At 40.4% G+C, this 27939-nt stretch overlaps 2 protein-coding genes across 4 annotated transcripts; both read right to left on the reverse strand.

Annotated features, from left to right (window-relative positions):
- Window positions 1-4954: 4954 nt before the first annotated feature.
- On the reverse strand, window positions 4955-17748 carry LSM11 (LSM11, U7 small nuclear RNA associated). Of its 2 annotated transcripts, XM_081307969.1 has the most exons (4): window positions 17269-17748; window positions 12537-12676; window positions 10587-10670; window positions 4955-10163 (listed from the first exon to the last, which is right to left on the reverse strand). In XM_081307969.1, the coding sequence occupies exons 1-4, from the start codon at window positions 17708-17710 to the stop codon at window positions 9753-9755; spliced, it is 1077 nt and encodes a 358-aa protein (XP_081164095.1). In that variant the 5' UTR covers window positions 17711-17748; the 3' UTR covers window positions 4955-9752. The 2 variants fall into 2 exon arrangements, with proteins under 2 accessions (XP_081164095.1, XP_081164096.1); XM_081307970.1 differs by lacking the exon at window positions 10587-10670.
- Window positions 17749-19318: 1570 nt separating this feature from the next.
- On the reverse strand, window positions 19319-27479 carry THG1L (tRNA-histidine guanylyltransferase 1 like; the record flags this gene model as incomplete). 2 transcript variants are annotated; one of them, XM_081293899.1, is made up of 6 exons in its annotated part: window positions 19319-21927; window positions 22881-22988; window positions 24509-24597; window positions 25292-25366; window positions 26108-26284; window positions 27292-27426. In XM_081293899.1, 5 exons carry the CDS (start codon window positions 26172-26174, stop codon window positions 21766-21768), a joined length of 501 nt encoding a protein of 166 aa, XP_081150025.1. In that variant the 3' UTR covers window positions 19319-21765. The 2 variants fall into 2 exon arrangements, with proteins under 2 accessions (XP_081150025.1, XP_081150024.1); XM_081293898.1 differs by having other exon boundaries at window positions 19328-21927; window positions 25292-25461; window positions 27292-27479.
- Window positions 27480-27939: the final 460 nt, after the last annotated feature.

The raw sequence follows: 27939 nt of genomic DNA on the forward strand, positions 1-27939 counted from the left end.
GAGGACTGACAGCTGTCTGTCATTCCACTGGGGCACTTCAACTATACCAAAACTTGTACAAGTAACTCCTTTTTGACATTTTTTTCATTTAAAAAATGTATTTAGGGACATGAAATAATGGAACTGATTGGGCTCCCTCAGCCTTGAGGAGCCCCATATGTGTTTATGCATGTGTGTGTGTGTGTGTGTGTGTGTGCATGTGTGCGTGTGTGTGTGTGTGTGTGTGTGTGTGTGTTTTCATGTGCATTTGTCCTCCACTGCATATTTTCAAAGCTGGATTGGATGTGAGATGCTCAGTTTGTTAGGAAATACGTTTTTATTACCAACACCACTATGGTTATAGCTTGTTCTCCATGAGGAGCTGGCCAGCTGGGGAATTTAACATAAACAGGCTGCAACTAAAATTGGGAACAAAATGTTGCACAGCCAATGTGTCCTTTTTGCACGTCTGGGCTTCATCATACAACATGTGATAGGAATGTGTAAGAGGCACATCACCGGTGACGGAACTAGCAGAGTGTGAACAAATGCTGTGACTCCTGTGCAAAAGGTAAATGTCAGTCCAACCTTGGGTTTGTTCCATTTGGGTCTGCTTTCTCTTCCTTCTCCCTTCCCTTCCTTTTCTTCTTTGTACTTGGGATAGAACCCAGGGCCTTATGCATGCTGGGCAAATGCTCTAACACAGAGACACATTTTCCAGCCCTTTTTGAAATTTTATTTTCAGACAGGGTCTCACTTAGCTTCCAGGCTGGCCTCAAACTTGCCATCCTTCGGCCTCAGCCTCCTGAGTAGCTATGCCCGAGTCCAGGCCAGAGTCTAAATTTTAGAACTACACAATTTAGGACTCTTGGTTTTGAAATTCCTACGAGTTTTAATAATTTCATTGTTTCCAGAGCGAAGGTCCCCAGTCACTGATCCTTTATCCACTAAAACAAATGTTTTATAATATCATTTTTTGCCAATATACTATTATTACTCCACAGTGTGTATATTATATAAGAAATGCAGATTCTATACATGCAATGTTAATTGACACACAGTACATCGATCACTATGGTATAGGAGCTGTTTGCAGATGGCATGAAGACAAACATTTAAATGTCCATAATTATATATATTAACATAGACTCTCAACATAGGGCAATTTCCCACTTGTCCATTGCTGATAATGATGTGCAGCTTCCTTTAAAGTATAAGTTAAAAAGTGAGTCAATTTATAGAAAAATATTGAATAAATAAAAATGCAGTGGTCTGCTTATGAGGCGGCAAACATCGTGGAGATGCTTTGTGAAGGACCCAAGTTTTGGAAACAGTGGGCCATGTAACCATACGAAAGATGATGTCAGCCTGGGGTTGAATTTCGATAGTGACAATAGCTAGAGTGATGTAGCCATCTTGGTGGCCAGGCTGCAGCCTGACGCCTCAGGAGTGTGCTGCCCACGTGACACTAATTGGCCCACACAGGAGTGAAAGCCTGACCCTTCCCTCATTAGCCACATGCTCAAACCAGCTGAGCTTGCTCACTCTGGGTCGCTGGGGTCCCTTGTAGGAAATTACCATTCCAGTGCCCTGTGACCCTCTTGTGACCCCAACTAATGAATGTCCCATGGAGCCTAATGTCGTTCCTGGGGGAGCATACAGCTCTCCCAGCAGCCAAGTTGATATTCTGAAGCTTTAACCCAGAACTAATTGAGGAAGCACAGAGAACTTGGGAAACCTGGGAGCCATTTTTCAAACACCTGCGTGCTGGAACAAAGGCGGAAAACACCACCTGCTCTGTCCATTTTCTTGCTGGATCTGGTCTCAGGACACAGAATAGAAGCACAGGGAAGTTAAGAAAGCAGCTAAACATCACACAGCAAGTTCTTTAAACATAAATGGCATGAAGTGTTTGATGTATGGGCCCAACTCAGTATGGCAGGTGGTATTATCCCTGTTGTAGAGATCAGGAAATTCAGAAGTAATTAGTGGAAGAGTCAGCGATTCTCCCAGAACTGCCACATTCTGGAAGTAAACACATCCTCAAATTGAAGGGCAATTTTACAAGATGGACAGCTTGCCAAACCTTTCTGTTAGTGTCCCCTTTTATGTCTCAGGAGAAACACTACAGTCCTTAAAAGAATCTGATTTTCCTGTACCTTTAGGACCTCCAAAGTTAGGGTCTGAGAAGACTTTCCTTAGATAAATTTATAGTCAAGGCCAAGAGAAAGCATTCTTTCCAAGTGTTGGAAAGAAGAGGATGGTAGACTTTCTCATTGTGAAATGAAGAGCTGGGAAAGGCCACTTACACTCTCTCTTCTTTTTAATAAAGACTATTGGATAGATCCTCCTTCCAGGTTCAAACTATTGAGTAAAATACACCACCCTTGGCACTCACTTGGCAACTTCCCAAAGCTGCAGCTGGCCTGTTGCCCCCAGGAGTGCCCACCTCCCTGATCTTCTCTATAAGCCATGGATCTGCGTGTGTCCACTCCCCACTGAAGAGCAGCGTAAGTCTAAAGGGACTAGATACTTAAGGCAAACCACCAAGTCATAGTTTAATGCAGCCTTCTGATTTTTGATTTGTCTAAAGGAATGACACTGCTTACCCTCTCCAAGTTTCCTGGTTAATAATGCCTGAAAACGTTACTATTTTAAAAGTGGCTAACAATAAAGAGAGAGATCTAGACAGATTTCCAAATTCACCATTTATTAGCAGAGAGATGTTGTCAAGTTACTAAACCTTGCATAGTCTTAGTTCCTTCACACCTAATGGAGACGAGATCTTTATGACAGTTGCATGTGAACAGAGCAATGCAGGTAATGTACTCAGCATGGGGCTCATATACCCAAAGTGACAATATTTCTTAAAGCATGATCTGTCTTCTGTCCCTTCACAAAGTGTGTTTGAGTGAAAGGTTAGGTACAAGCTACCAAGGACCAAAAAGGCAAAGATACAGCTCGTCACTACCATAGTTTGGGTGTTGAATGTCTCCCAAAGGCTGTATGTTAAAGGCCTGTTTCCCAGGGTGGTGCTACTGGGAGGCAGTGGAACCTAGAAGAGGTGGGGTCTAGCAGGAGGTCGTTAGGTCATTGGGGTATGCCCTCAAATAGGTCCTAGTGAAAAGCCACCCCCTTCCCCCTACTCTTTCGCTTCCCAGCCACAGGATGAGTGGTTTTGCTCTGTCATGTGCTCTTGCCATGATTTGCTGCCCTGCCACAGGCCTAAAGTACTGGAACCTCCAAAACTGTGCAACAAAGTAAACTTTTGCTGTGTTGATTGGAGTATTTTGTTAGAGTGGTGAAAATCTAACACAATTATATTATTATTTTCAATTATTCCTTTGAAGATCATACTATATTCCTCTTCACCATAGGCTGCTGGAAAAATTATGCTTGAGGTGAGGAGGGGAGGTCTTTTCAAGGCCTTGGCATGCTTTCTTGTTTATCACAAGTTTATAATAAGAACACATCTACTTATAGCCTTGGTGTGGAGGCCTCATTCTGGTCATAGAATATAAGAGAGCTATGAGCTTACTCACAAATGGGTCTTTAACCATCAATACTGGATGGAATTGGCCTGTTTCAAAGGGACACATTTGCTGAGAAACAAGGGCTTCAAGACAGCTTTTCTGGGGGCAATCCCATGACAATAGATGGGAAGAGGACAGGTAGTGATGACAGTATCTTCAAGGAAAGGAGAAGCCCTCTGATGTGAGAAGAGCGGCAGATTCCCTAAACAGGGCACTGGGACACCTTTCTTTCACCCCTGTACTTCAAGCACATTCACGACCAGAATGCCATCAGTCAGGCTTCATAGTAGTAAATTCAACATTGGTAAGAAGCATCCACGTTGTTGCTTGGTTGAACACTACTTTGTTTTTTGACCTTGATTATTTCAATGCTTACTGATGAGCATCTAACTATAAACTGCAGTAGGAGATGCTGCTCCTTCCAGGACCTCCATTAAGCAGTTTTCTTTAACCCACTGCCACCTAGTGGCTACTAAGCAGACTGGAAAATGCCTCATTATATCCAAGGAGAAATGATTGGCAAGAAAGTTTTTGTTTCTTGCCACTTCTATCCAGGAAGTACAGGAGAGAGAAATGTGTCTTATTCCATGGGCCTCCACTCCCTTGCCAATATTTAAGCCGAACTGAATACCTGAAACTTCAAGTCAGCTGTCTATTGTGCCTTATTTTGATCCATGAGAACATTCTCCTTTTATCAGAAGTCTTGAAGATACAAAACAAATAAGCAAGGACCAGACCTAGAACCTGTGGGTCTTGCCTCTCCCTCTTCCACTGTGGTGGTTGGAAAGGTCAGGGGATCACCTGAGCCCAAGCCTGTCCTCTTAGGTGGGTTTCTTGTCTAACAATCAATGTTGTTTTTACTTGCTCACCTTACCAGGTGATTTAGTTCTGGAAGCACACAGAAGAGATCAAGTAATCAATGTGGCAAATCTCTGGGCAGCTCAGCTTCCTGTATGTGCACAGAGGAAAGCTGGGGCAAGTCTACATATTTCTGTAAAACAGAGGATCTGTTAGGCGAATGTGCTAAAATACTCAGGAGCAAAACTGATGGTGGTCTCAGCAGATCATGAAGAGAATAGATTAATGCCAATGAGCACAATATATTCTAAGGGAAGTTACCCTTGCATGGGGCTTGGAAGAGAAATTTCATAACATGGGCCAAGTTTCTTTTCTAAGCATGAACTTCAAATAAACTTGGAGGGAGGAAAAAAACTACCTTGAGAGTGGTGATCTAGATGTGTGTGCTATAGTACAGAAAAGGCACAAAGTCACAATAATAAGACCGCAGAAGGCTCCAGATGCTTTACTCTTCCAGATAGGCATCTGCTCTTGGGAATGGACTTCCCTGACTCCTCCCACTGCCCCTCAAAATCAGCAGAGACAAAGCAGCCAGTACATTAAATCAATCATATTTATTACAGTTTCCAGACTCCCATATGACACATACCTAAAGCTTAACATTGCAAACTGATGTTATTAGCAGCAATCCTTCCCAAACAGGAAGGGTTTCAATTAACAATTAGGAGCAATATAAAGATGAGACTACACTTATGGTTTTTCATTTAGCAGCTGGTATATGAATACTGAAACTACAAACACATAGAGTCATCCTGCTTCAGCCTTGTCTAAAAAGCATTAATAAGTTATGGTGTACAGGGGAATCCCCAGGGTTGCCCAATAGAAGGCTGATGTCTTCAGATGTCAGATGAAATAAGAAAATCACTTTTAAAGACATGGTTTACTATCTGCTTTACTGTCAGGACAACAGGAAAAGAAGTGAGTAGCTGCCCCAAAACCTAACTCCACCTAATACAGCCAGATAATCAGAGTTTAAATAATACTCCTAAATTTTTTCACACATTTTCTTCACAGCTCTAAAAACATAACATCAGGCATAACATCAGATATTTGCTCCAAAGGACTAAAAATCAAAAGCAATTGCAATGTATTGGGAATAGCTTTTATAGCTTTCCTAAGGGACAGTTCCTATCTTTTCAGAGAGTGTTTTTAAAGAAGCAGTAACTCCGGTAGCTTATCAAACTACTTTTTATTCTAAATAAATAAAAAAACAACTGAAAGTCTCAGGTGTACTTATGTTTCTTTTCCTAGATCTCTGAGCCATCCACAGCCATTTCTTGACAGAGAGCTTTCATTTTTATTAGAAGAGTGCAAGAGAACTTATAAACATTTGAAAAATACTCAAAACACTAAGAGTAAAGGAGGCCCAACCCTTCTTCAGAGGCCAGAAAATGGTGACAGGAACCCCAAAGGCTTATCTTAAATCCATCAGCTCAACTTGCCAGAAAGTAATGACAGACTGCCCACCTTTGCAACATGGGCTCAGATAAGATGCTTCTGCTTTACAACCATTAAGAAAGGCCTTCTGGGAGAAGAGAAACACAGATTGGTGAACATAAGTTACTGAAATGAGGCTGGCTGCACTATGTATCTGGTACAGGAAAAGAAAAATTGAAACAGCTGCAAAACTATTATATTTGTACCATGATACTCTTTTATATGAACCCTGACCTTCCCACAGCAATCATTTCATTCAGAAAAAAAACACATAAAAGAAAGTTCTGGGGCAGCACCAATGACAGCTAGCTGTCTTAAAGGAATTTTTTTTTTCCTAAAGGCAAAATTTAGAGGAAATTTAAACAATTTATAGAATCAATTCTATTTCATGACTTTGCCCATGTGAGCTGCTAAAGTAGTAGTGCAAATAAAAATACAAATGTCCATTCTGTATCAAGTTAGGTTTCTAGTTCTTTTTTCCCCTCAAGGGACAGAAAGGTACACAGAGGTGAGGCTTGTAGGGACTGAGGGCAGGTCATACATGACCTGACATCTCTGCAGGTACTGCTTCACCTTTACACCCTAGGACAGAAGCTGCTCCTGATCCACCAATAACTGGTAGCACAGGTTTGTTTCTATGCACCTAGACCTTAATGTCAATATCCCCCAGGCTTTCTGACTTGACCTGTGCCATGCACATAGAGTAAGACACCAACTGATCCAAAGCTGTCTGCCTCTGCACAAGATGGTCCCTGGAAGAAACATAAATGTTCCCCAATATGAAGAAAAAAAAAAAAGCAACCAAGTGCAAGTTTTACTAAGGGTGAAGCAACAGAGTCACTTATGTGTACAAAGAACGGCACCTAAAATTGTTCTAAGTGTGAAACCATATCTTGAGTTTGTTAATCACTCATTACTACCTAATAAAGCTGAATAATTCTAAGAAACCTTTCCCATTGCACAGGTATGTCCTGTGAATTGTCTTGGAAACATATTTGTGTGCCTAGAGATTACTGTGAAGAACCAAAGTTGGATATTCAAAAATATGTACTGTTCTTAATGAGCTTCCCAAGCCAGAATCCCTGGAGAATACCAGAGACCAGTTCTGCATTTCAGCTATGTAGGGCCTATTCCAGGTGAGTTGGGGGAGGAGGGTGCCTGTACCCTACCATTACTTTGCCCTTTCCTTCTCCTGAGGGAGACTTCAGTTATTTCCATAGCAACTTTTTAAAAAACATATTTATTTATTTATTTATGGTGCTGTGGATAGAACCCAGGGCCTTACATATGCTAAGCACATATACTATCACTGAGCTACTCCCCATACTCCAGAGCAACTTATTATACTGGCCTTAGATGATAACATCATTTGAGCAGCAATATATTGTTAGGACCTATTTTTTCTTTACTTTTGAAAAATTTCTCCAATGATAAAGAGAAAGCAATAATTTAAAAAAAACTGACTTCTCTAAAAATAATCATTATTCTTTGTATGAAACACCAGAATCACTGTCTAAACAAATAAATGGGCTCATATGGCATATCTGGTTATATCTTACAGTTTAAAACTAATCTTCTTAGAACTGTTATGTGGGAGAAAATAGTAAATCAATCCTTATGTGGCTATATAAAAGTTATACATAAACATGAAAATTGGCACGTTTAAACAAATCCGGTTAGATTTAACTAGGCACTAGAATGAATGGGAACTGATTATATTCCCTTTGATTCCAAATATATACATTATGGGGAAAATAGTACTATGGTTTCTAGATGAGGGACAAGCAGGCAGGCAGATGAATACAGCCACATAGGAGATGCAGGCCTGATGATAAATAGCACAACCATTAATTTGGATAATAAGAGTTTTGGACACATTATTTAGAAGAGAATTTAAACTGGCTGATTCCTAAGATAATTATTGACTTGAGTTTGTGACTTGGAATCTCTTTAAACTTTAGTGCATCTGATCTGGCTCTAGAGTATACTTTAATATGCACTGAAAAAATAAAAACAAGTAAACATAAAACAAAAAAACTTCCACAAATTCCCCTTTGGGGATGTGTCATCTTTAGATGCTCATTTTCCCTTTGGTTTTATCATATAAACACCTTGCAAAGTTCAAGGGAATATTTTTTGATAATTATCAGAAAAAGGTGGGGGCTGGGATGTGGGGGGAGCAGCAAAAAGGGTCACTTTTCTCTTACTGATGATATTCTTCTGAGAACTTTCATTGTCCTTCCAGAGGAAGGAAGGGAATATGGAAAACAGTTCCTGAAGTTTCTCTGCCTTCCAAAGATAATTACAAGACCATAATATGTCACTTAGGAAGATTCCTTGTTCATGTAGCACCTGCCTTGCTCATAAGACATATAGAGTTCTACAGAGCTATGAAATAGAGATCGTAAAAGTTATTCATGGCACTTAAGCGTGTTTAGAGGCTGTAAAAGGCCTTCCTAAAATTCTTTGTCATGATGCCCCTGTGAGGTAGGTGTCTGATGGGAGAAACTGAGGCACAGAGGGGTTAAATCTGCTCACCTTTCATTGTGTGGTAAGCCAGTGGTCCAGCTCGCAGAAGACCCAGGTGTTCTAGTTCCCTAAACTTCATTCACCCTGCTTCTCAGAAGGCTATCCAAGTGACATGACAAACACAGCAGGGAAAATTCTCCTTTTCATACATTTTAATTGGTTGGTTATTTCTTATTCTCACTTTGAACATAAGTTATCTAAAACAAATATAAACTAACAAAAAGTCAATATTGCCTAACAGTCTGTGTCAAGATGCAGCCTATTCTGCACTGTTGATTGAAAAAGCACGTAATGATTCAAGTAGGAACGTCCACAGGTCTTGTGGCTTCCTGTTACCCAAGCCAAGTTGTGAGTAAGGTGTCTCTTTAGATACTACCCACTGTACTTTATAAGACCCTCTTTGGCCTGACATGTGGGAATAAAACTACCACCCTTAATTCATGGTAACATCATTCTGAAAGATTTTCTATACAAGGCCAGTCCCGCCTGGAAAGGGGACTCTCAGGCCCTTTGATGTGTGTGTGTGTGTGTTACTGAGTTCATGTAGAACTCTTTGAAGCCAGATATGAAGGTCACAGTCTCCTGCCACAAAGCTCACCGGACAGTTCACACTATGTACAGCGGGGTAATACCACAGGGTACATGCACTAGCACCATGCCACAGAAGTCAGAAGAACAAGAAGCCACCACATAAGCATGTGACAGTCCCATCTGGTATGCTGTTTGCAGAGGCTACCTCTGGGTTAGGGGAAGACTGATGAGGTTCTGCATTCTTTCTGTAACAAGGAAGAGGGACCAAAACAGCATTTACTGCTGCCTGCTTTGAGCACAGTAACCTAACCTATCTAAATTTCACCTCTATGTTAGTTGGCAACTTTTCTAGCCTTATAGATAGTCAAAGATAATAAATTTCACTTCTTGATCAAGAGAAAATTGTGTAGAGCAAAATTCATAGGTCAGTTACAAAATGTGGGTGCAGGCCTCTGGGGCAATTACATTGCTACTCTTAGGTTCAAATTCATGACTTGTCAGGATACAAGCTTTTAAAAATGAGAATTTTTGAGACATTTTTTTCTATAATCTCTGAAGAGTGAATTCTGCTTATATTGTGATGCTGAGTCAAATAGAAGATCTTATATTTGGTTTGAGAATATGAAGTAGACCATGACACCCATCAGAAGCCTTATACCTAAGCATAGCTTCTATCTTGGCAGTAACTCAAGTGCCCACTCTCCTAAAGGCCTATCTTCCCCTTGAGCTCCTCTTCCAGAGGGTCGAGCCTGCTCTGTCCTCTGCAGGTGCAGGACCAGAGGGAAGCATTCCAATTCAGGGTTTCCTTGGGATACTAGGATACAGCAGAGTAGCAATTCATGCACTTTATTTCTAAAAACCAGAGCTCAAGTGGGGCTGAGCTGGTTACTGTGCAAGATGAACCAGCAGGACATTCTCACCTCGAATGAAAATCTGATTTATGTGTCGGGTGAATACCTGCTGATAATCCACCTTGGGCTTTCGTTTTTTTTTATGGGATTGGCCCCTGGAAAGGGTGGTAGCCCTGGAAAAGGTACCTCCCGTACTAGACCCTTCTGTCCGTGTAGTCCTCCCTGACAGCTCTGATCTGGACTCCTCCCTTGCAGATGCCTGCAGGGAAGAAGGGACAGATCGGGAACGCTTGCGTGAGCCCCGGTCAGTGTCTTCTCTTCCCCACACTGAAGCCACCTTCCAAGTGGATGTCTGGGAGTATCTGGACAGAGTGGAGTCTTCAACTGCAGACTTAGAATCTGCTTCCTTCTTGGAGGAATCTTGAAGTTTCAGCCGATCGAATAGCTATAAGGAATGCAATGACAAACATTAGCCTTCTCTTTAGTCTTCACTATCCCTCTTTTAACACACAAAAAGGCCAGGTTCTTTAATTATGCTCTGTAGACTTCATGCATTGCAATTTTTAAAAAGTTAGTAAGGACTTTTCTGTTTTCAGCCATAATTTGGATAAATCATTAAGTATGTCAAGAAAAAAGAAACCTGTTTATTTCTGTGGTATACAGCTGGAAGACTTTTAAGCCTTATAAAAAGCAACTTGTTTTTCTCAAATATGCAGGTTAGAGCACATATGCATTTGAGATCAGCTGAAAGCATGATGAGAGACTAAAGAAGACCCTGGTACAGGCCATAGAGCTTTTGATCACTGTGCTCTGTGATCTTAATTCCTAAGCAGGCTGGGTACCCAGGAAGTCAGAGGAAACTGCCTACCCTAGTGAGAGTCAACGAAGAATCCCGTTCATACGCTTTGCCTAGAACAGGTTTTCGGTAGGTCTCATCCACATCAGTAAGTGCCTAAAGGAACGGTTCAAAGGGCAGGGGGAGAGGCAGAATTAAAAATATTACTTTTTTTGCTTTCAGTGGAAAGTTTATAATAATATCTACTTGTAACAGAACTAAATTACCACGTGACTCTGCTCTTCTTGGACAGAAGAACACAGTAATTACTAACACCCTCTGCTTAGGATTTCTAAACTGTTATCACCATGTAAGAAGATGAACTTATCCTATGGATGGTAAGGGCCTTTACAACTGCATAGTAGAGGTTCTTAAATTTTAGCGTGTGTGTGTGTGTGTGTGTGTATATGCAGAAGCCTATTAAAATACAAAAACAAATTCAAATCTATTCTCTTAATGTTTCTGATTCAGTATGTATGGTAAATAGCCCAAGAACCTTTTATTTAAACTAGAAACCCCAGGTGATTCTGATGCAGGATAGATTTACACTTTGAGGAATACTATTGCTTCTTTACCCGCCTCAGTTTCTGTGTCACATGACAGCAATTAACAGATCACCCAGGGTTATATACAGCCTTACTGGTGAGATCTCATCACTGAGATCAACCTCAAAGGATAACTGTCAGGATCAAGTGAGACTGTATGACAGAAACTCTGAAAAATGTACATCACCCTATGACTATAAGCTAATAACTACATTTGTAATATTAAAATTATAAATTATTATTACTACCATAAAAAAGTTTATTTTTAAGTCCTTTGCCCTCAAAGGTAACATTATAATAAAGTATTTTCTCTTATATTTTAGAAAAGAGAAAGCAGAGGATCAGAGTCCTACAGCCACTACATGGTGAAGCTAGGTAGAAGCTAGGATTCAAATTCCATAATAGTTGAAAGCATTGTTTTAGGAGTCAGAAAGACCCAGAATAGAGTCTGGTACTTCCATTTACTAATGTGTGACCTGAAAGCAGCCTTGCAATTTCTCTAGACTCAAATTCTTCATTTGTGAAATGGAACCGTAATAAAGCCTACAATTCATTCATTAAAATAATAAATAAAGGCCTTAGAACAATATCTGAAACACAGCAAGTACTCAATAAATGTTAGTAACTACTGTTATTATCCAAGAGCATGCACAGATGCGGATAAAGCACAGGGAAAAGGAAAGTTGGAAATGGAAAAGAAACAATGGAAAACCCTGGTGGTTCTTGGTTGACTGCCTCATATTACTGTAACATATCCCTTATCTCCTACAAATGTCCGGTGAGACAGTAAGCTCTATAATGCTGGGGACACACCTTCCGAGGAAACACCATGCAGAGTTTATTAATGTCTGCTTTACCCTAGCCTTAGCCATCTTCCCTAACACTGAGGAGTGAAATTCATTTCTGAAACTTCTGCATCTACTACCACTTCTGCTCAGCCAAAGTGAGAAATCAATAAATATTTTTAAATGAATTAAAAATGTTGAGAGAAATCAATTTAAAAATCACTAAATAGATACAATAATTATTCCTTCAGGCTGAGTTTCTCAACCTTGACAGTAATGATATTTTGGACCAGGTGGCTGTTGCAAATGGGGTGATTTCTGTATTGCAAGGATATTTAGTAGCATCCATGACCATTAGATGCCAGTAGCACACTCCTACAGATGTAACAGGAAAAAAAAAAAAATCCCCAGACATTACCAAGTATCTGGAAGGAAGGGAAGAATAAAACATAGGTCCCTGGTTGAACACCCACTGTCTTAAGGAAAAGGAAGCAATAAAAATAACTTGTTGCTTTTGTCCAAGAGTATATAGAGATTTTAATTCTTCTGAGAAGTTATTTTTTTGATTTTGCTTAATAAGGTTTCTCAGTAGACATTTTAAAGACTTCATTCTTTAATAGGTTCTCCAGCCCCCTTAAGAAAAGGTTAATTACCATATTCCAGAACTTGTCAAATGCAACGAGGAAGCCTGTGCAGACACCCCGGAGTCCCTTGAAAGTGCGGATATGAACATTCACCTTCACCCCCTCCCTGATACAACGATGCAATTCACCCAGAGGGCTACCTTCGTGCACTGAAACAAGAAAAAAGAGTCAGTACAGTAAGAACATCTACCTTTGTTAATTCCAGAATTAACAGCCAAGATCACTTGGCCATGTCCAGCAGTACAAGGCAACATGCACAGCGACAACCTCACTTTTGGAACTGGAAAGTTTAATGAGCAACATGGCTAGTACAGCCAATACACTGAAATGAGACCCTATTCCAACAGAATGCAAAAAAACCACATGTATGGATGTCATCTAAATGTTTCACTACCTATGTATCTTTGTTCTGTGATGTCACTAATTCTAAGTTATGTCATCATTTAAGAACTTTTGCAGGCAAAAAATGAAATACCACATTAAATGTACAGTTCAGCAGTTACCTCAATTCTGTGCTTTTAGAAAATTCAGCATAAATCTCATGATGCCACACATACAGTTTGAGATTTCCCAAGAACTGAAAACCTTATTCATAGATCTGAAGGAAATGAACTGTGTAACACATATGCCTTCAAACATATGCCATACTCTCAAAGGAAATGGTCCTACCAACCTGAGCTACTCCATGCATGAGCTCTGGAGTCACTGGTGTTTCAATGTATAGCCTATTTATACTAAGAGGAAAGGTCTGGTTGTATTCTGGTACTTGGTAGATAAAGGGCTCCTATGAGACTGCTAATAAGCATCAGGTGAAAAGAACAATATAATAATTCAAAGGAACAAGAGTGGGACTGTAAATTTCAGCTTTTTACTTTGTGGGTTACTGGGGATGCACCCAGTTCCTTGCACATGCTAGGCAAGTGTTCCACTGCTGAGCTATATCCCCAGTCCAAATTTCATCTTTTATTCATTTGTTTATATTTTTGAGGTACTGGGGATAGAAATCAAGGCTTCACATATGCCAGGAAAACACTCTACCACTGAGTTTCTTCTCCAGCCCGTTTTTCAAGTTTTATTTTGAGACAAATTCTAAGTTGCCATGCTTGCCATGAATTTACTATCTCCTGCCTCAGCTTCTGGAGTAACTGGGATTATAGGCATGCCCCATCATGCCTGGCCAAATTTCAGTTTTTATTTTGAGGGATTATTTTTTCAGAGCATGGAAAAAAGGATGGATTAAAAAAAATTTTCATGTTAATTTATCTCTCACAGTATGCTGGCTCTAGTTTATATAACCTATCTCCCTGAACACACACATTCATATACGGGATCTCCTAAATTTGCAAGGCAAAATTCTTTGGATAGTATTTGTTCTTGATAAGAAAACAAATAAAAAATATACTTCTTTTGCTTCCAGTGGCATATAAGAGTGCAGTCCTACACTGCCACTAATTTAGTTCCTCTTGACTACTTTTCCTTCATTCACGAGTTGGCATATAAATGACGGCCATGATTAATGAAAGAAAACACTCTTGGAAGAAAATTACTTAACAGATGAGAAGTAGGAGTTTAGTTCAGTATGAAAATTGGCATAAACATAGGCAAAATGGAAGAAATGATGGAATGGAACAGGAAATCCTTGGTCTAACTTTCATCATCTACCTCTCTTCTAACAATGTTTTGAAGTCCTTTGAGACTCTGATAAGGGTTTGTATGGGCTCTCACATATATCTACATATATCTACATGTATGTTACAGCTATGCTAAATCAGGCATTGTAAACAACATTCAGGTCACTACAACTAGTGTATGACCTTTAGTACCTTTTCCTTAAGGGTTAAAGTTTCCCGACACCATAGTAAAGCTAGAAGTTAGAATAACTTCTAGATTATTTCAGGAATAATTCTCTACAATTCAATTTCTTAGAAACTGATCTAATTACGTAAATGGCAAACTTGGTATTTCAGCTCTTACATTGGTAATTCTCTCTTGATAATTTTTCTTTCAAGATTTAAGAAGGAGTAATTCCAGGGAGCATTCATTCCTCTCCTGTGTGATCAAAAATGCAACACTAGCACTACCTATGAGAGCAGACTGTATAAGAAAAAATGATCTCCCCATTTCAAATCAGAATGCACACTCTCTTTAGAGCCATCTCTGTGACAGACTTCAGCCAGATATGAGAAAGGTTTCTAAAACTTAATACAAAAAAAAAAAAAAGCCTTATCCTTGAAGAAGGTTATTCTTCCAAATCCTCTTCCTTGTTGCCACTACTCTTGGTTTACATCATTACAAATTTAGGTCAGTTTTAGTTGATGTTTCCTTCTCCACTTGTGGCCATTACTAAATTCAGATGACAGATTCTCAAAAATTAAGACCTGTCCTTTCTCATTCTACAGCACAGGTCAGTCCAGAGCCTTATCAGATGATTGGTTTACTACAAGTTTCCTGCTCTTCTAATTCACATCCACAACAACATCATCTTCATTGCTGCCACCATCATTATTATCCATGACTAGGCCTTATATATGAGCCAAGCCCTCTGGCAAGTTTAATTTTACCTGTGTTATTTAATCATCATATGAATCCTAACTCATAGGTACTCTTATTTCACCCCAATTTATGAATAAGAGCAAGGCTCAGAAACATTTAAGAAATTTGCTCGAGGACACTTATCTAAAAACAGGAAGCCAACTCTCAATATAAGCAAATTATACGTGTTCTGACTTGAGGCTTTTAATTATGACAATTTAAAAGTAACAACTGCAACAATAATACTGACATTTAACATTTATTGAAAACTTCCCTGTGAACTAGGGAACATTACTATTGTAAATGCTTTTAAATGTGTCAACCAATCTAATCTTGACAATGATAACTATATATTACTGTTTTTATTCTACAGATCAGGAAATGAGGCCTAAGAGTTTCAGTAACTTACCTAAAGTAAAATAGATGTTGGAGGAGTCAGTGTGCAAACCTAGGAGGTTTTGACACCTGTTAAAATCCACTTAAAAAGACTGAATTTTGCTACAGGTAAATTACACTAAATAGCCTGATCAAACAAATAAACAACAACAACAACAAAAGCCCATAAAACTTCTCCACCATGCCATTTCTTCAAGACCTATAGCTTACCTCTTATAGGAATTTTTTTGTCAATAAACCTAATCCTTACCCATGCATCTGTCATTTCCTTGCTTTCTGAAGATCATCAACTCTTTGGGATGTTAACCCATCTATGGCTCACTCAAATGTTTACAGGGCTATGTAAATATTTTCAATGAGTAGGGCACATTGTCTGAGATCTTGATCCCAAGTGAATATTTAACCATGGGAAAAGGATAAATCTGGTCTTCACATACCAATATAGTAAAGAACACCATAGTAAAGCTAAAATCACTTATAGAAATATTTCTTTCCCTTTACAATCTCTGCAGCAAAGCAATAACTGATAAAATGGAAATAAATGTTACAATCTGGGACTTGGTGTTCATTTCAACAACCTAATAGGAACAACATATACAGACAAAATAAGGTTCTTCAAACTGCTCTCATTTTAGGAACAAGCACACTACCATTTGTGTTACTGCTGGTAAATCCTAGCTTGGGCAGGGATGCTCTGTTCTGGCTCAGTAAACCATCCAACAAAGGCACCCACAACAGCACACAGCTTTTCAGGATGCTTGTTTCTTAATAAACCAATTTCTAGGAATGAGGCAAAATAATTTCTTGCATAGCATACCCCTCCATTCAAAAGTAAGATATTTAATAATGTAACAATTTAATTATCAGGATACAGATGCTTTGAATGGCTAAGTAGGTCATTGTGTTCACAGGGCAGATGTCAGAACTGCTTGCCAGATGACAAAAGATACATCCCTGGGCTGTTTTTATTCTACTTATACAACAGCTAACTCACACATTAGTACCTCTGTTGTTTACAGCTGTACTCTAAGGATTTCTTAGGAAGCTCCAAGAAATTCCCCCGTGCCATTTACACCTTCAGAACTTAAAATAACCTGTGCATATGGTCATAGGAGCCCGACAGACACAGTCCTGCACCCAGCCAGGCAGAGTGGCTGTAAAGCAGCTCGCGTTTTAGTGGCATTCTGTGCGTGCTGCATTCCAGCACTTGTGATCTAGTAATGTGAACATATGTGTATCAAGACCCTGCAGTCCTTCTCCTGCTTTTTGCATCCCGAATGAGCTGTCACTTCCTGTGTAGGAGTTATTATATTATATCCCTGTACTATCCAAACATACCTCTCCTCACTTCAGCTGATCCCCAAACCCCACTGCCCAGATAGACACTCTCCTTTCCTTAATATTGGCTGTGTGCTCTTCCCCCAACTTCTCCCTTATGGTCCCCCAAATCTCTCATCACCTCTGCAGAGCTTACGATTTCCCCTAAAATCAACTATTTCCAGGCCCCACCATCTCTTTCGGTACCCCATCACTTGTGCAGACCCTTTCTGCGGTTCCTCACTCCCGTCGACACTTCTAGGGACCCGTACTACCTCTGCAGACCCTCCCGGTGGCTCCTAATTACCAGCGCAGCTTTACCACTCCCCTCCTCCTGCTCCTGAAGACCCTCCAAGACTCCAGGCGACCCGCCCCACACCCCCGTTATCCACTTCTCTGGAGCAGCCCCTCCCCGCGGCCGGCGCCCTCGGCGAACCCTCCCAAGACCCTCCCCCAAGGCGCGCAGCCCCGCCCCCGCCCGGCCTGCCCGACTCACAGGGCATTCGCGTGAGCACGTTGCGCGGCGCCTTCCTGCTGCGACCCGGACCCCGCCGGCGTGCCCCAGTGGTCCCGTCCTCTTCCTCCTTGGCCACCATTAGACGGCGGAGGCGCTGGATGCGCTCGGGGTCCGGGGCGGGGGCGTCCTGGCGGCGGCGGGTCCTGCCCGGGGGTCCGGCGGCGGCGGGGCCCCCCGAGCTCGCGGCCGCGCCCCGCGCCCGCCCGCGCCCACCGCCCCTGACCCCGGTCCTGAGGAAGCTCTCGTACTCGGCCAGGTTGTTGAAGCAGGGGGCGTTGGGGTAGGGAATGGGGGGCAGGCGGGGTGCGTACAGGGCCAGCATCGGGTCGAAGCTGTCAGAGCTGACATCCAGCCGTGGGCTAGGCGGGCCCGCGGGGCTCGCGGCGAGAGCCGGCCTCGCCCCCCGCTCCCGCTCCTCCATGTTTGAAAGGCCCGCAAGCCGAGGCCGATGGGAGGAAGGAGCGGGGCCGCCAGAGGGCGGCACTGCGCAGCCGCGGCGCGGGGTCGCATTGCGCCGGCGCGGCCGCCGGGGGGCAGCATCAGTCCGCGCTGGACCCCTGCCAGGGGGTGTGGCAATAGGCTGCCGCCTGCTGTGGGGCCTCGCACCCGTCTCCACGCACTTCTGACAGGTTAACGCTGTCAACCCATGCTTAATCTGCTGTAATGCGGTGCTTCCCCAATATCATTATCACTTAGGGTGTTTGTTATTACTCCATATCCCCCGGGGGCGCCACCTAAGATTGGCATTTTAACATCCTCAGGCATTTCCTGAGGATTAAGATACTACATATAGAGCACACAATAAATGCATGTGCAAGCCCACAGTAGTGTACAATGGAACTGTGAAGAGTGGTGCATCCCACTCCACATTCCTTTTTCCTACGATAAAGAAAATTGCATCAAGACTGGACAGAACTAAGTATTAAAGAAAATCACTTTTTTTAATACTAGGGATTGAACCTAGAGGAGCTTACCACTGAGTTACATTTCCAGTCTTTTGTTTGAGACAGTCTTACTAAATTGCCCAGGCTCAATCTTGAGATCTTTCTGCCTTAGTCTCCCCAGTCACTGGGATTATAGCTGTGCTCTCCCCATCTGCCCGTTTACTGCTTATTCTAGCATCTCTTAGTAACTGGAACAAGAATTTACAGAAATGAACTTGTTATTTTGTAGCCTCAGTGCAGCAGACTTTGTTTTTTGATATTAGAATGACAGTCTACACTAGAGAATATTTCCTCATGCAGCAGGGTCAAAATGTTTCCAGTCACCTACACAAATTCCTTCCCTAACCAGAATGATTCTTCCAGACTGCTATCAATTAGTATTAATAACTCTACATTGGTTGTTGTGTACAGTTTAAAATTTGGAAAGGAAACCTAAGAGAATGCTATAGAGAAAAGCACCATAGCAAGATAAAAATTAAGGAAAAAAACGTGTGTGTGTGTGTGTGTGTGTGTGTGTGTATATATATATATATATATATGAAGGAATACATATCACAACAAAGATAGAATGACCATCAAGCAATGGTTTCTAGGTAATGGCATTACTGGTTTCTTTAAGGCACTGGTATTAAGCCTGTAAGGGTCCGGCGGAGCATCAGAGAAAGAGACCACACAAGAGACTGGCTTTATGCAATTGGCAAAAGGGGATTTATTGGGGATCCATTCCAGCGCACTGGGGCTCTGTGCTCACTCAAGAAGGGAGAGCAGCCCAGAGCAGAGGTCGAGCAGAGCTTAAGTACACTTTTTGGGGAGGGCGGGGGGCTTTGCATACATCAGAACAAATCATCATGAGGCTCGGGAAAATTGAACAACTACTCTGGGACATGATTAGCACATTCATTGGCGGGAACAGAGCGGGCGGGGGTGATTGGTCACTCCTAAGCGGGGTACACATTCAAACTGATTGGTTCGGGCCCTGTGCAGTTTAGCCAGTAGGGTGTTGTTTTAACTATCTCAGGAATTTCAGGTTTTGGGTGTAGCAGAGGAACTTAACAATACCTAGTCTTTTACATTTTAATTCAAGCTTTGCAGCTTAGAAACATTACAATTCCCGGTCTTTTACATTTTAATTTAGGCTTTGCAATTTAGAAGCTTTACAATGCCCAGTCTTTTACATTTTAATTCAGGCTTTTGCAGCTTAGAAATTTTACCTTTACAAGCCCAGTTTATTACTTTAAACTTTGTAACCTGAAGTGGGTGTGGTAGTGCATGCCTGTAATCCAAGCCACTGTGGAGGGTGAGGCAGGAGGATGGAAGGTTTGAGGCAAGCCTGGGCAATTTAGTGAGACCCTTGTCTCAAATTAAAAGAAAAAAAAGGGCTGGGATATAGCTAAATGGTAAATCACTGTTGAGTTCAATGCCCATTACCAAAATAAATAAAACCTCCAGCCTGAACAAAAACTCAAAAAAACTGGGATTGCTGGTAGTCCAACTAATGAATACTTGTCCCACACATTCTGACAAAATTGAAAGACAGGTTTCATGGTGTCTCATAAGACCTTCAGAAAGTACAGATTTTCTCTGGTGTTTTTTGTCTTGAAAATTTGTACATTATTTAATGCCTACTTATCCATGTTTAACATAAAATGCTACCAAATTACCATTGTTTGCTAATTAAGAGCTTCATTCTTATGCCCTCATGTAGCATATTAATATACTGAGGACCTTGTTTGCCCAAATGCCTACATAACAGCAACCATATACATCAGAGGGCAGACTTTGGAGTTAAAAATCAGGTTGCTAAACCCCTAGTTTATATGAAGGGAATCCTCAAACAGGCTTTTTTTTTTTTTTTTTTTTTGGTACTATGGATTAAAACCGTTTTACCTCTAAACAACATTCCTAGCCCTTTCTATTGGGAGACAGGGTCTTGAAAAATAAAATACATTTCCTTCTTGCTGAGGTTGGTCTCAAAATTTTGAGATCCTCCTGTCTTAGCCCCTCAAGTTGCTGGGATTACACCTATGCATGGCTCAAGTAGGCATTTTAAAAAAACATCCCAAAAACTTTTTTCTTTTTACATCTAGAAGTCCATGAGTATCTGCTGTGACAAAGGTATTTGCATCCTTTGGCTTACCCAAAGATACAAACAAATGTTAGATTCATTTACTGTATTTGTGTAAGAAACAAAAAGGCCAAGGAAGTTGATGTATTTATTTTTTTTTTTTCAGACATTTTAGCAATTACCAAACATGAGATACTTGTTCTTTTCCTGTGGAGGGGGGGGGGGGCAGGAAGGAAAAAAATGGCATCGACAGATGGGGTGTCAATTACTGAAGGATGAGGCCATCCGTCACACTTTCAAAAATACATTTTCTTCTTGGCTGTAAATTCTGCAATGCAAGACCAGCAACTGGGACATGGGCTGTCTCTTAATTAAATCTTAATTGAGCCAAATAATCTTCCTCTAATATACAAAGTAAGGACAAGAGGAATGTAAGCTACTCACCACCCATCCCCATGACTTCCCGCCCCCTTCACACTTCAACAGCTCCCAGCATACCATCACCTCTGCAGCTCTCCTATCTCCACTGGCCCATTAGGAGGTGGAGTTAGTAGGACTCATGTGACAGCTGCCCCAAGGGCTATGTTGACCCCTCTGCTCTTGAATTCAAATGTCATTTTCTGATTACGTAGAGACTACTTTTGAATCTTTTTCAGGCAGCCGAACTGGAAGACAGCTTTTAAAACGGAATTATTTAGAGGACATGGAATAAAAAATGGTTTCCAGTTTTATTCATTCTCACATATTTTCTTTATCTATCTATCTATCTATCTATCTCATATGTACTTAGAAAAAGGTAAGTGGCTTTAGCCTATGCTTCCGGCAAGATGATGATCATCATCATGCTGGCAACTCCATAAAATCAGTCCTTGGAGGGTGTACACAAGGGTATCTAATACCACTACTCATTTATTCAGCCCAAACTGCTGATTTGGAGACTTGCACAAAGCCCTGAGTTTTCCCTGGAATATCTGGAATTCAGAGGCACCAGGCAGGTTTTAGCTCATATTTATCTTCAGGTCTATCAAGATTATCCAAGTACATGGGTACAGAAATGAGATATTCAAAGACACTGGGTTCTCTAGTTAAGAATACGTGGGTGAGAGTAAAGTTTGGGCTTCTTTTCTATCATAGGTGAAAAGAGCTGACAGGTTTTTATAAGGCTTATGCCACAATCTAAAAATGACTCATCTCACAAGGCATTAAATAGTTCTTACTTTATAAAAATAGTACCACGATTTTGGAAAAAACCCCACAGAAATCATGTTCTAACATTGCAAAAAAGGTGTTCTGCTTAAGAGAACAAGATATACCACCCCCATCAATTCCTTCCTTCCCTGCTCCCTCCCAACTCAAGTCATGTCACTCCTGGTACAGTTCTGGGTGGCAGGAATGCTAGGGCCACCTAAGGCAAGAAGACCTGGGAGCCTTGCATGGTTAAACACAGCAGAATTGAAGAGCAGAGTGTCAGCTGTCTTCATAAAGGATCTCTGGATGTTCCTTCCAGAAAGCATCCCCAATGATATCACAGTGTAAGAGTACTGGCTTCGTTCTGGTCCGGGTTACAGCCATCTTTTTCCCTTCCATTTCTGCTGGCAGCTTAACTTCTTTTGTCGTGACTTCATCCACCTACAGGTAAAAGTCAAAGTAGTGACAATGTTAACACGAAAGAGGGTTTGGAAGAAAAGGGAAAATGTGGGGGAAGTTCACGTTTGTACTTGCTATACTTATAGTTGCATACTTTATGTGAACCACTTTACCAATCAGAAATACTCAAAAAAGGTTATGTTACCATACTTTGAAAAATGATGAGGAACAAAAAAGAGATTTCATGTTCCTTAATAGCAATGACTATAAAATTAAAGGTGAATTTCTCCTCTCTTACCTGCATTAAAAAGTAACCAAGTCTGTGCCAAAGAACAAATGTGTTTTGAAAATACTAATAAAAGAGATGATGTTGCCAGTAGAATGACTAGTTCTTAACTACCCAATAATACTTGAAAACATTCATTTTGGAAAAACTACATAGCAAGGCAGGAAATGAGTTTAGAGAAATAATTATGCTCAAGAGCTGATAAGAGAAAATATTGCTAGAATCAAGTATTTAAGTAAATGTGCATACTCATTTTAGAATATTAAGAATCATAAAATTTCTGGAAGTGAAAAAATCCTCATATACAACTTAGTGCTTCATTTTATAGTTGTCATAGCATGGACAATTTAATGGTATTATCCAGTGTGGGAAAAGCATTTTTTACATGTTCAAGGAATACAACAATCCTTGTACCTTTACTGTACTCTTTTGTTTAATATGAGAAGTGCTTATGACACAGTTAAGTAAGTACGCTAAATTTTAAAACCCCATGCTTCTACTTACCTCTACTTAAGGGAGATTTCAAACCACAACTGATGACAAAATGAGCATCCAAATACATAATCTACAGCTTGTTCTTTTGGGAAGGATCTAGTTCACCTTAGCAACTGGAGTCATATCAGTATACAGGCAGCAGGGGGGCAAAGCCTGGGACGGCCATGGGCTCTTTTTTCCTAACTGCCACTTTCCTTGAACATAACAGCATTACCTTCTGCCATATCAACACAGTCCCTTTCCTGTACATCAGCGGCTCATTATTGTAGTTGATCTTGAATTCAGAAAACAAGATCTCATTTTTATCTGCTGCAAGAGTTCCCTGAGGAAACAAACAGATAGGAAAGGCTTTGTGTATCTTCGTTCTTTTTTTTTTTTTTTTCTTTTTTGTGGTGCTGGGGATTAAACCCAGGGCCTTGTGCATGCAAAGCAGGTACTCTCTCAACTGAGCTATATACCCAGCCCTCTTTGTTATCTCTTAATGCCTCCTCTCCATACTGTACAAATCAATCAAGAAACAGCCAGTGCTACAAAACATAGTTACTAATGAATTTTCATTTTTAAGAGCCATTCGAATCTTATTTAGATGCCTATATTCATAAAATTCTTTTCTGTAGCAAACACTGGATTCACAACTCAAAGACCTGGAGGGGATAGGAGGAACTAAAAGTAACTGAGTACCTATTTTGTTTATTATTTGATCATCATAACACCTCCACTTTAATGAGAAAACTGAAGCTTAGAAAGATTATACAGCCAGATGTAGTGGCACTTGCGTATAATCACAGCTATTTTGGAGACTAGGGTAGGGGGACTGCAACTTCAAGGTCAGCCTGAGTAACTCAGTGAGACAGACCATGCCTCCAAGGAGAGGCTGGAGCTATAGATCAGTGCTTGCTTAGTGTGTAAGGCCCTGGATTTAATTCCTAATGCTATAAAAAAGAAGAGGGAGGGAGGGAAAGGGGGGAAAAAAAAGGAAGGAAAAAAGGTAGGTAGATTGAGTATACAAATTATTGAAGCTTGAAGGTTGTCTTTATTTTTCTAAGAAAATCAAAACCTAAACTAGGGTCTTTCAAACTGAATATATCTACTAGTATTCCTTCTGCTGCTATAAAAAAAATCTTAATCATTGGTAGTAGTAAAAATGACAGCTATTTACTCAATAATTAAAATGTACTGGGCATTTTATTAGGAGCAGTTACAATCCATTACCTCATTTCAGAGTCTGTCATCCTACAAGTAGCACTAGTATCTAATAAGAAAAGCCAGTATTTATAAAAGTATTTAAAATGTTCTTCACACCTTTCTGTGTGTTACATGCATCCCGCCACTTCTACCATAATCCTCTGACATAGGAACTATTCTTTTTTACATTTTACATATAAAGAACCAAGGCAGGATACAGTTATACTGAAGCATGATTCAAGTATAATTATTTAGCTACCAAAGCATGGACTCTTACTAAAAACAGTGGGGTTTTACACTCAAGAAAGGACAGGTGCCCCACACACCTGGCATTGAGGGAAAAGGCCTACTGGAACTGAGAGAGCACACAGGCCCTGTTGGAAGAGGGCAGGCGGTATGTGGCTGCAGCTGAGTACAGAGCCAATACCACCAAGTACATTTTATAGCTGAAGTTCAAGGAGGCGCAAGAAGTACTAGAAATTCATCAGGCTTTACAGAGCAAGAGAGCAGCGGAATTGCTACTATGATGTTTATATCCTTTCAAATGAAGTTGTAAAGGGAACTAAAGAAGCATGAAAGGGAACATTAAAAAATGTTATGGGACAGACTACAGGAAACCATCCCTAGCTAAGCATTATAGTCGTAAGATCTTTATACCTGTAATCTGTCTTTGGCTTGTACTGGTGTTAGTCCAGATTGTTGAATAAGTGCCCAGAAAACTGTATTATAAAGATTATTGATGTGACCTGTGAGAAGAACAAAACAGTAGTTTACATATATAATCTCTATTCAATATTCATACTTTGAGGACTTCTACAGCTATGCCTCTTTCTTCTCTAGAGATCTCAGAGACATTTAATAATTTGCCCAAAGTCCTGCCAGGAAACAAAGAATGGAAGGAGTAGGCATAAACATATTTTTCCCTAACAACAGCTTTATTTGATTATTTCAGTTACACTTTATATAAATATGAATACTCATTTGATTTATATAATTCCGATCTCTTTTCCAATTCTGGTAAAATCAAAATCGCCAAATGTGTAAAAAGTTTCATAAATATCACCATAGCCACGTAAGGCCTGCTCACAACTGCATGACTGCAAATATGTAAAACAATGGGTAACCCAGGAGAACAACAGGGAATGGTATAGACTGGCACACTGCTTTTGTATGTGTTTAAATTTAGCTGCCACTGTATAGGTGTCCATCACTAAGGAGGAATGCAGACCTCGTATTGCTACATCTTCCCATTAAAAACAAAAAGCAGACAAGAGTACTTCTATGAAATCTCCCAATTTTTCAAATATTTTTAACTAATTAAAAAATGTTTAAAATACTGCATTCTAACAAAATGCATGTGAGTCAAACCTGTATTAGATTGAGACATTTAATGCATGGAATTGCTGGTTTTAATACATCTGTTTATTTGGTGTCACTTACAATCTGCTTGCCTCCAGCTGAGGTAGTCCTTTAAAGTCTGGTTGCTAGGATACAGGACAACTCTTCCATCAAAGCCTGGGGGATACAGAAGAGGCTGGTCCTCAAAGTAATCTTTCCAATAAAACACATAGCTGGAGGCGAACTGGGAGGCCACATGAGTCATGAACTTACTTGCAAATGTAAGGCACATTGGGTGGAGCAAGAAAAGAGAAAATGTATGATATTAATTCAACACCATGATAGGGCCTGCAGGTGCTACAGAGAGATTACACAAACCTTCCAGCAAGCCAAGAATTAAAATACATTTTGGCCAATTTCAGTTACATATTTTAATATATTTTATATATATTATTATTATATATTAATATTTTAATATATAATAATAATAATATTATATTTTAAGTGTAGCTAATTTATTCCAGTCCTATTATTTACTAATGCCAATTCAAATATGATTTAAATTTACGGTTCAATGTTTTTCTTTTGTATTATCTTTAGTCTTCAGAAGATGGAAAACACTGCTTTAAAAACATACTAATTCATTATGATTTGTTTCCTTTACAGTTTCAAAATATTGTCAAAAACCAAATTTGTCTATTTTATACTCAGATCTTCCTTAATAAAAATTTTAAATATTACTGCAATGCATATAGATACTGACCAGCTAAAGCCAACCTATGAATCACTAATATTACAATTTTATGGTCTCTGTTACTAATCATGTCAGTCATCCTTTGTAGTCTGTAAGCCAAAATAAACAGAAAAATAGATGCTGATAGGAAATATTCTGAAAAAAAGAGGCAGGCCATAAATTACCTGGCTCTTCTTTTAAACCAATTGCTTTTCCTCCTGAACACAAAGCTGTATTCATCACTTTGTCCATATGCAATCACAATGTCCTCCAGTTCTTCCATTACAGTCTGGGCACATTTGTTCATCAGGTGGAGAGCACGGCTGTCATTAGGTTTTGCAAAGTTGTGCTTCTCAGCAAACCTTCACAGGGGAAAGAGGAGTGGGAAAGGCATGGAAAGTAGAGTTTTTTTCATGAACAACACAGACCATGAAGGTAGTTCCAAGAGGAAAATACTGTAACAGGGCTACTAGCTACAATCTTGAACAACAGAGAAAAAAAGGGACATAATTGCCACTACACCTCTATTTTCTTTTCTTTGAAATGAAGGTAGACATTAACCTGTTGATTATTAACGAGTTGTCCTGAAGATAAAGGAAAAATAAAAATGTAATATGCCTGGTTCCTATTAAGTACTCAATAAATGTTAGTTATAATGATCATTATTGCTGGGGATGGTGGCACACGCCTGTAATCCCAACAACTCCAGTGACAGGCAGGAAGATTGCAAGTGTCAAGGCAGCCTTGGCAACTTAGTGAGACCCTGTCTCAAAATAAAAAATAAGAGGTCTGGGGATGTAGCTCAGTGATAGAGCACCCCTGGGTTCAATCCCAATACCACAGACACACACACAATAATAAACATCCCTAACAAAGCACTTATTAAAAATTAAACTCCCATCTGTGTTAATTTCTTTCTCCCTTTTTTTTCTTTGTTTATCGAATTCATTCCATGTGGCCTGTTACTGATAATGAAACACGGTTATACAGTAAACTGTTGCCCATAAGAAAGAAGGCCAACTCCGGCCTCTGAACAGTCAGCTCTCAAATATCTAACAGAATAGATGGGAAATGCCGTTAAAAGTTAAATATTGTGCCGAGAAGTGATAGTTTTTCTCCGCCAGGACTTTGCTAACTGGTTTCTGCTTACTTAACCAGGGCGTTCCAGGCCAGCCCCTCACCAGGGAACCACCTTGTTCTTTTTAACTACCCAGACCAGCTCACACACAAGCCGGTCGGCGGCCCGCACGGAGACGCTCAATGCCGGGCGCTCATTGGCTTCCGCGTTACCGTGGTAACCATGAGCCAGGTATGTCGGATTTCCCGAAAGCGCTGGCACACCACGCGGCCTTCAGCCGGGCTCGCTCACCGATGGAAATTCCTGCCGTCCAGCCGCACTACCACCCAGCACTGAGGGAGGCAAGTGTCGTCAGCCTCGAAGTCCCGTACGTACTCAAACTTGCTTTTTGCCATGGCCACCCCCAATCTCAGACACCGTTTCAAAGTAGCGGAAGTAGAGGCCAAGCAATCGTGAACCTTAGTGCAGGAGGTCCACATTTCCACTGCGGAAGGGAGAGGTTCAGATAGCTCCGCCCCGGAAGTTCCTTTTCTTTTCGAGGCCGCTCTAGCCCTAGTGGAGGTCATCATCTCTCTCCCCTCTCCTTGTGGTTCCTAATCCATGAGGTGACCGGGGGAGTGTTGCGGTTTTTCCACCCTGCACTGTTCTTTTTTCTCTTTACTTCCTACAGCATATCACTCTCACGAAGTTTTTAAACATAATTTCTAACCAAGTTTGAAAGCGTATTATTTTTTTTTGCCCTTTTAAAGTAGCATTTATTAATTCTTTGTAGAAAATATGGAATGAATACTTTTTATATCCCCTCCCAACCCTTCATCCAAAAACATTGTGGATGGTTCTTTCTAGTTTTTTTTTCTTTCTGTGTATATTATGTTTAAACAGAGACACATAAATTTGAAATCCTTCACCTTGTACAATTTTTGTATTTTTTCCATGGAG

Source organism: Spermophilus citellus (assembly GCF_964194105.1).
Source record: "Spermophilus citellus genome assembly, chromosome: 1".
Classification (NCBI taxonomy): Eukaryota; Metazoa; Chordata; class Mammalia; order Rodentia; family Sciuridae; genus Spermophilus; species Spermophilus citellus.

Bases quoted from the DNA above. Each gene is read 5' to 3' on its own strand.
- LSM11 (XM_081307969.1), bottom strand. From the start codon at position 17,710: ATGGAGGAGCGGGAGCGGGGGGCGAGGCCGGCTCTCGCCGCGAGCCCC. The intron at 12,677-17,268 runs GTGAGTCGGGCA...TTCTTGTTTCAG, and splicing joins CGTGCTCACGCGAATGCCCT to TGCACGAAGGTAGCCCTCTG. The intron at 10,164-10,586 runs GTAGGCAGTTTC...CATTCCTTATAG, and splicing joins CTTCGTTGACTCTCACTAGG to CTATTCGATCGGCTGAAACT.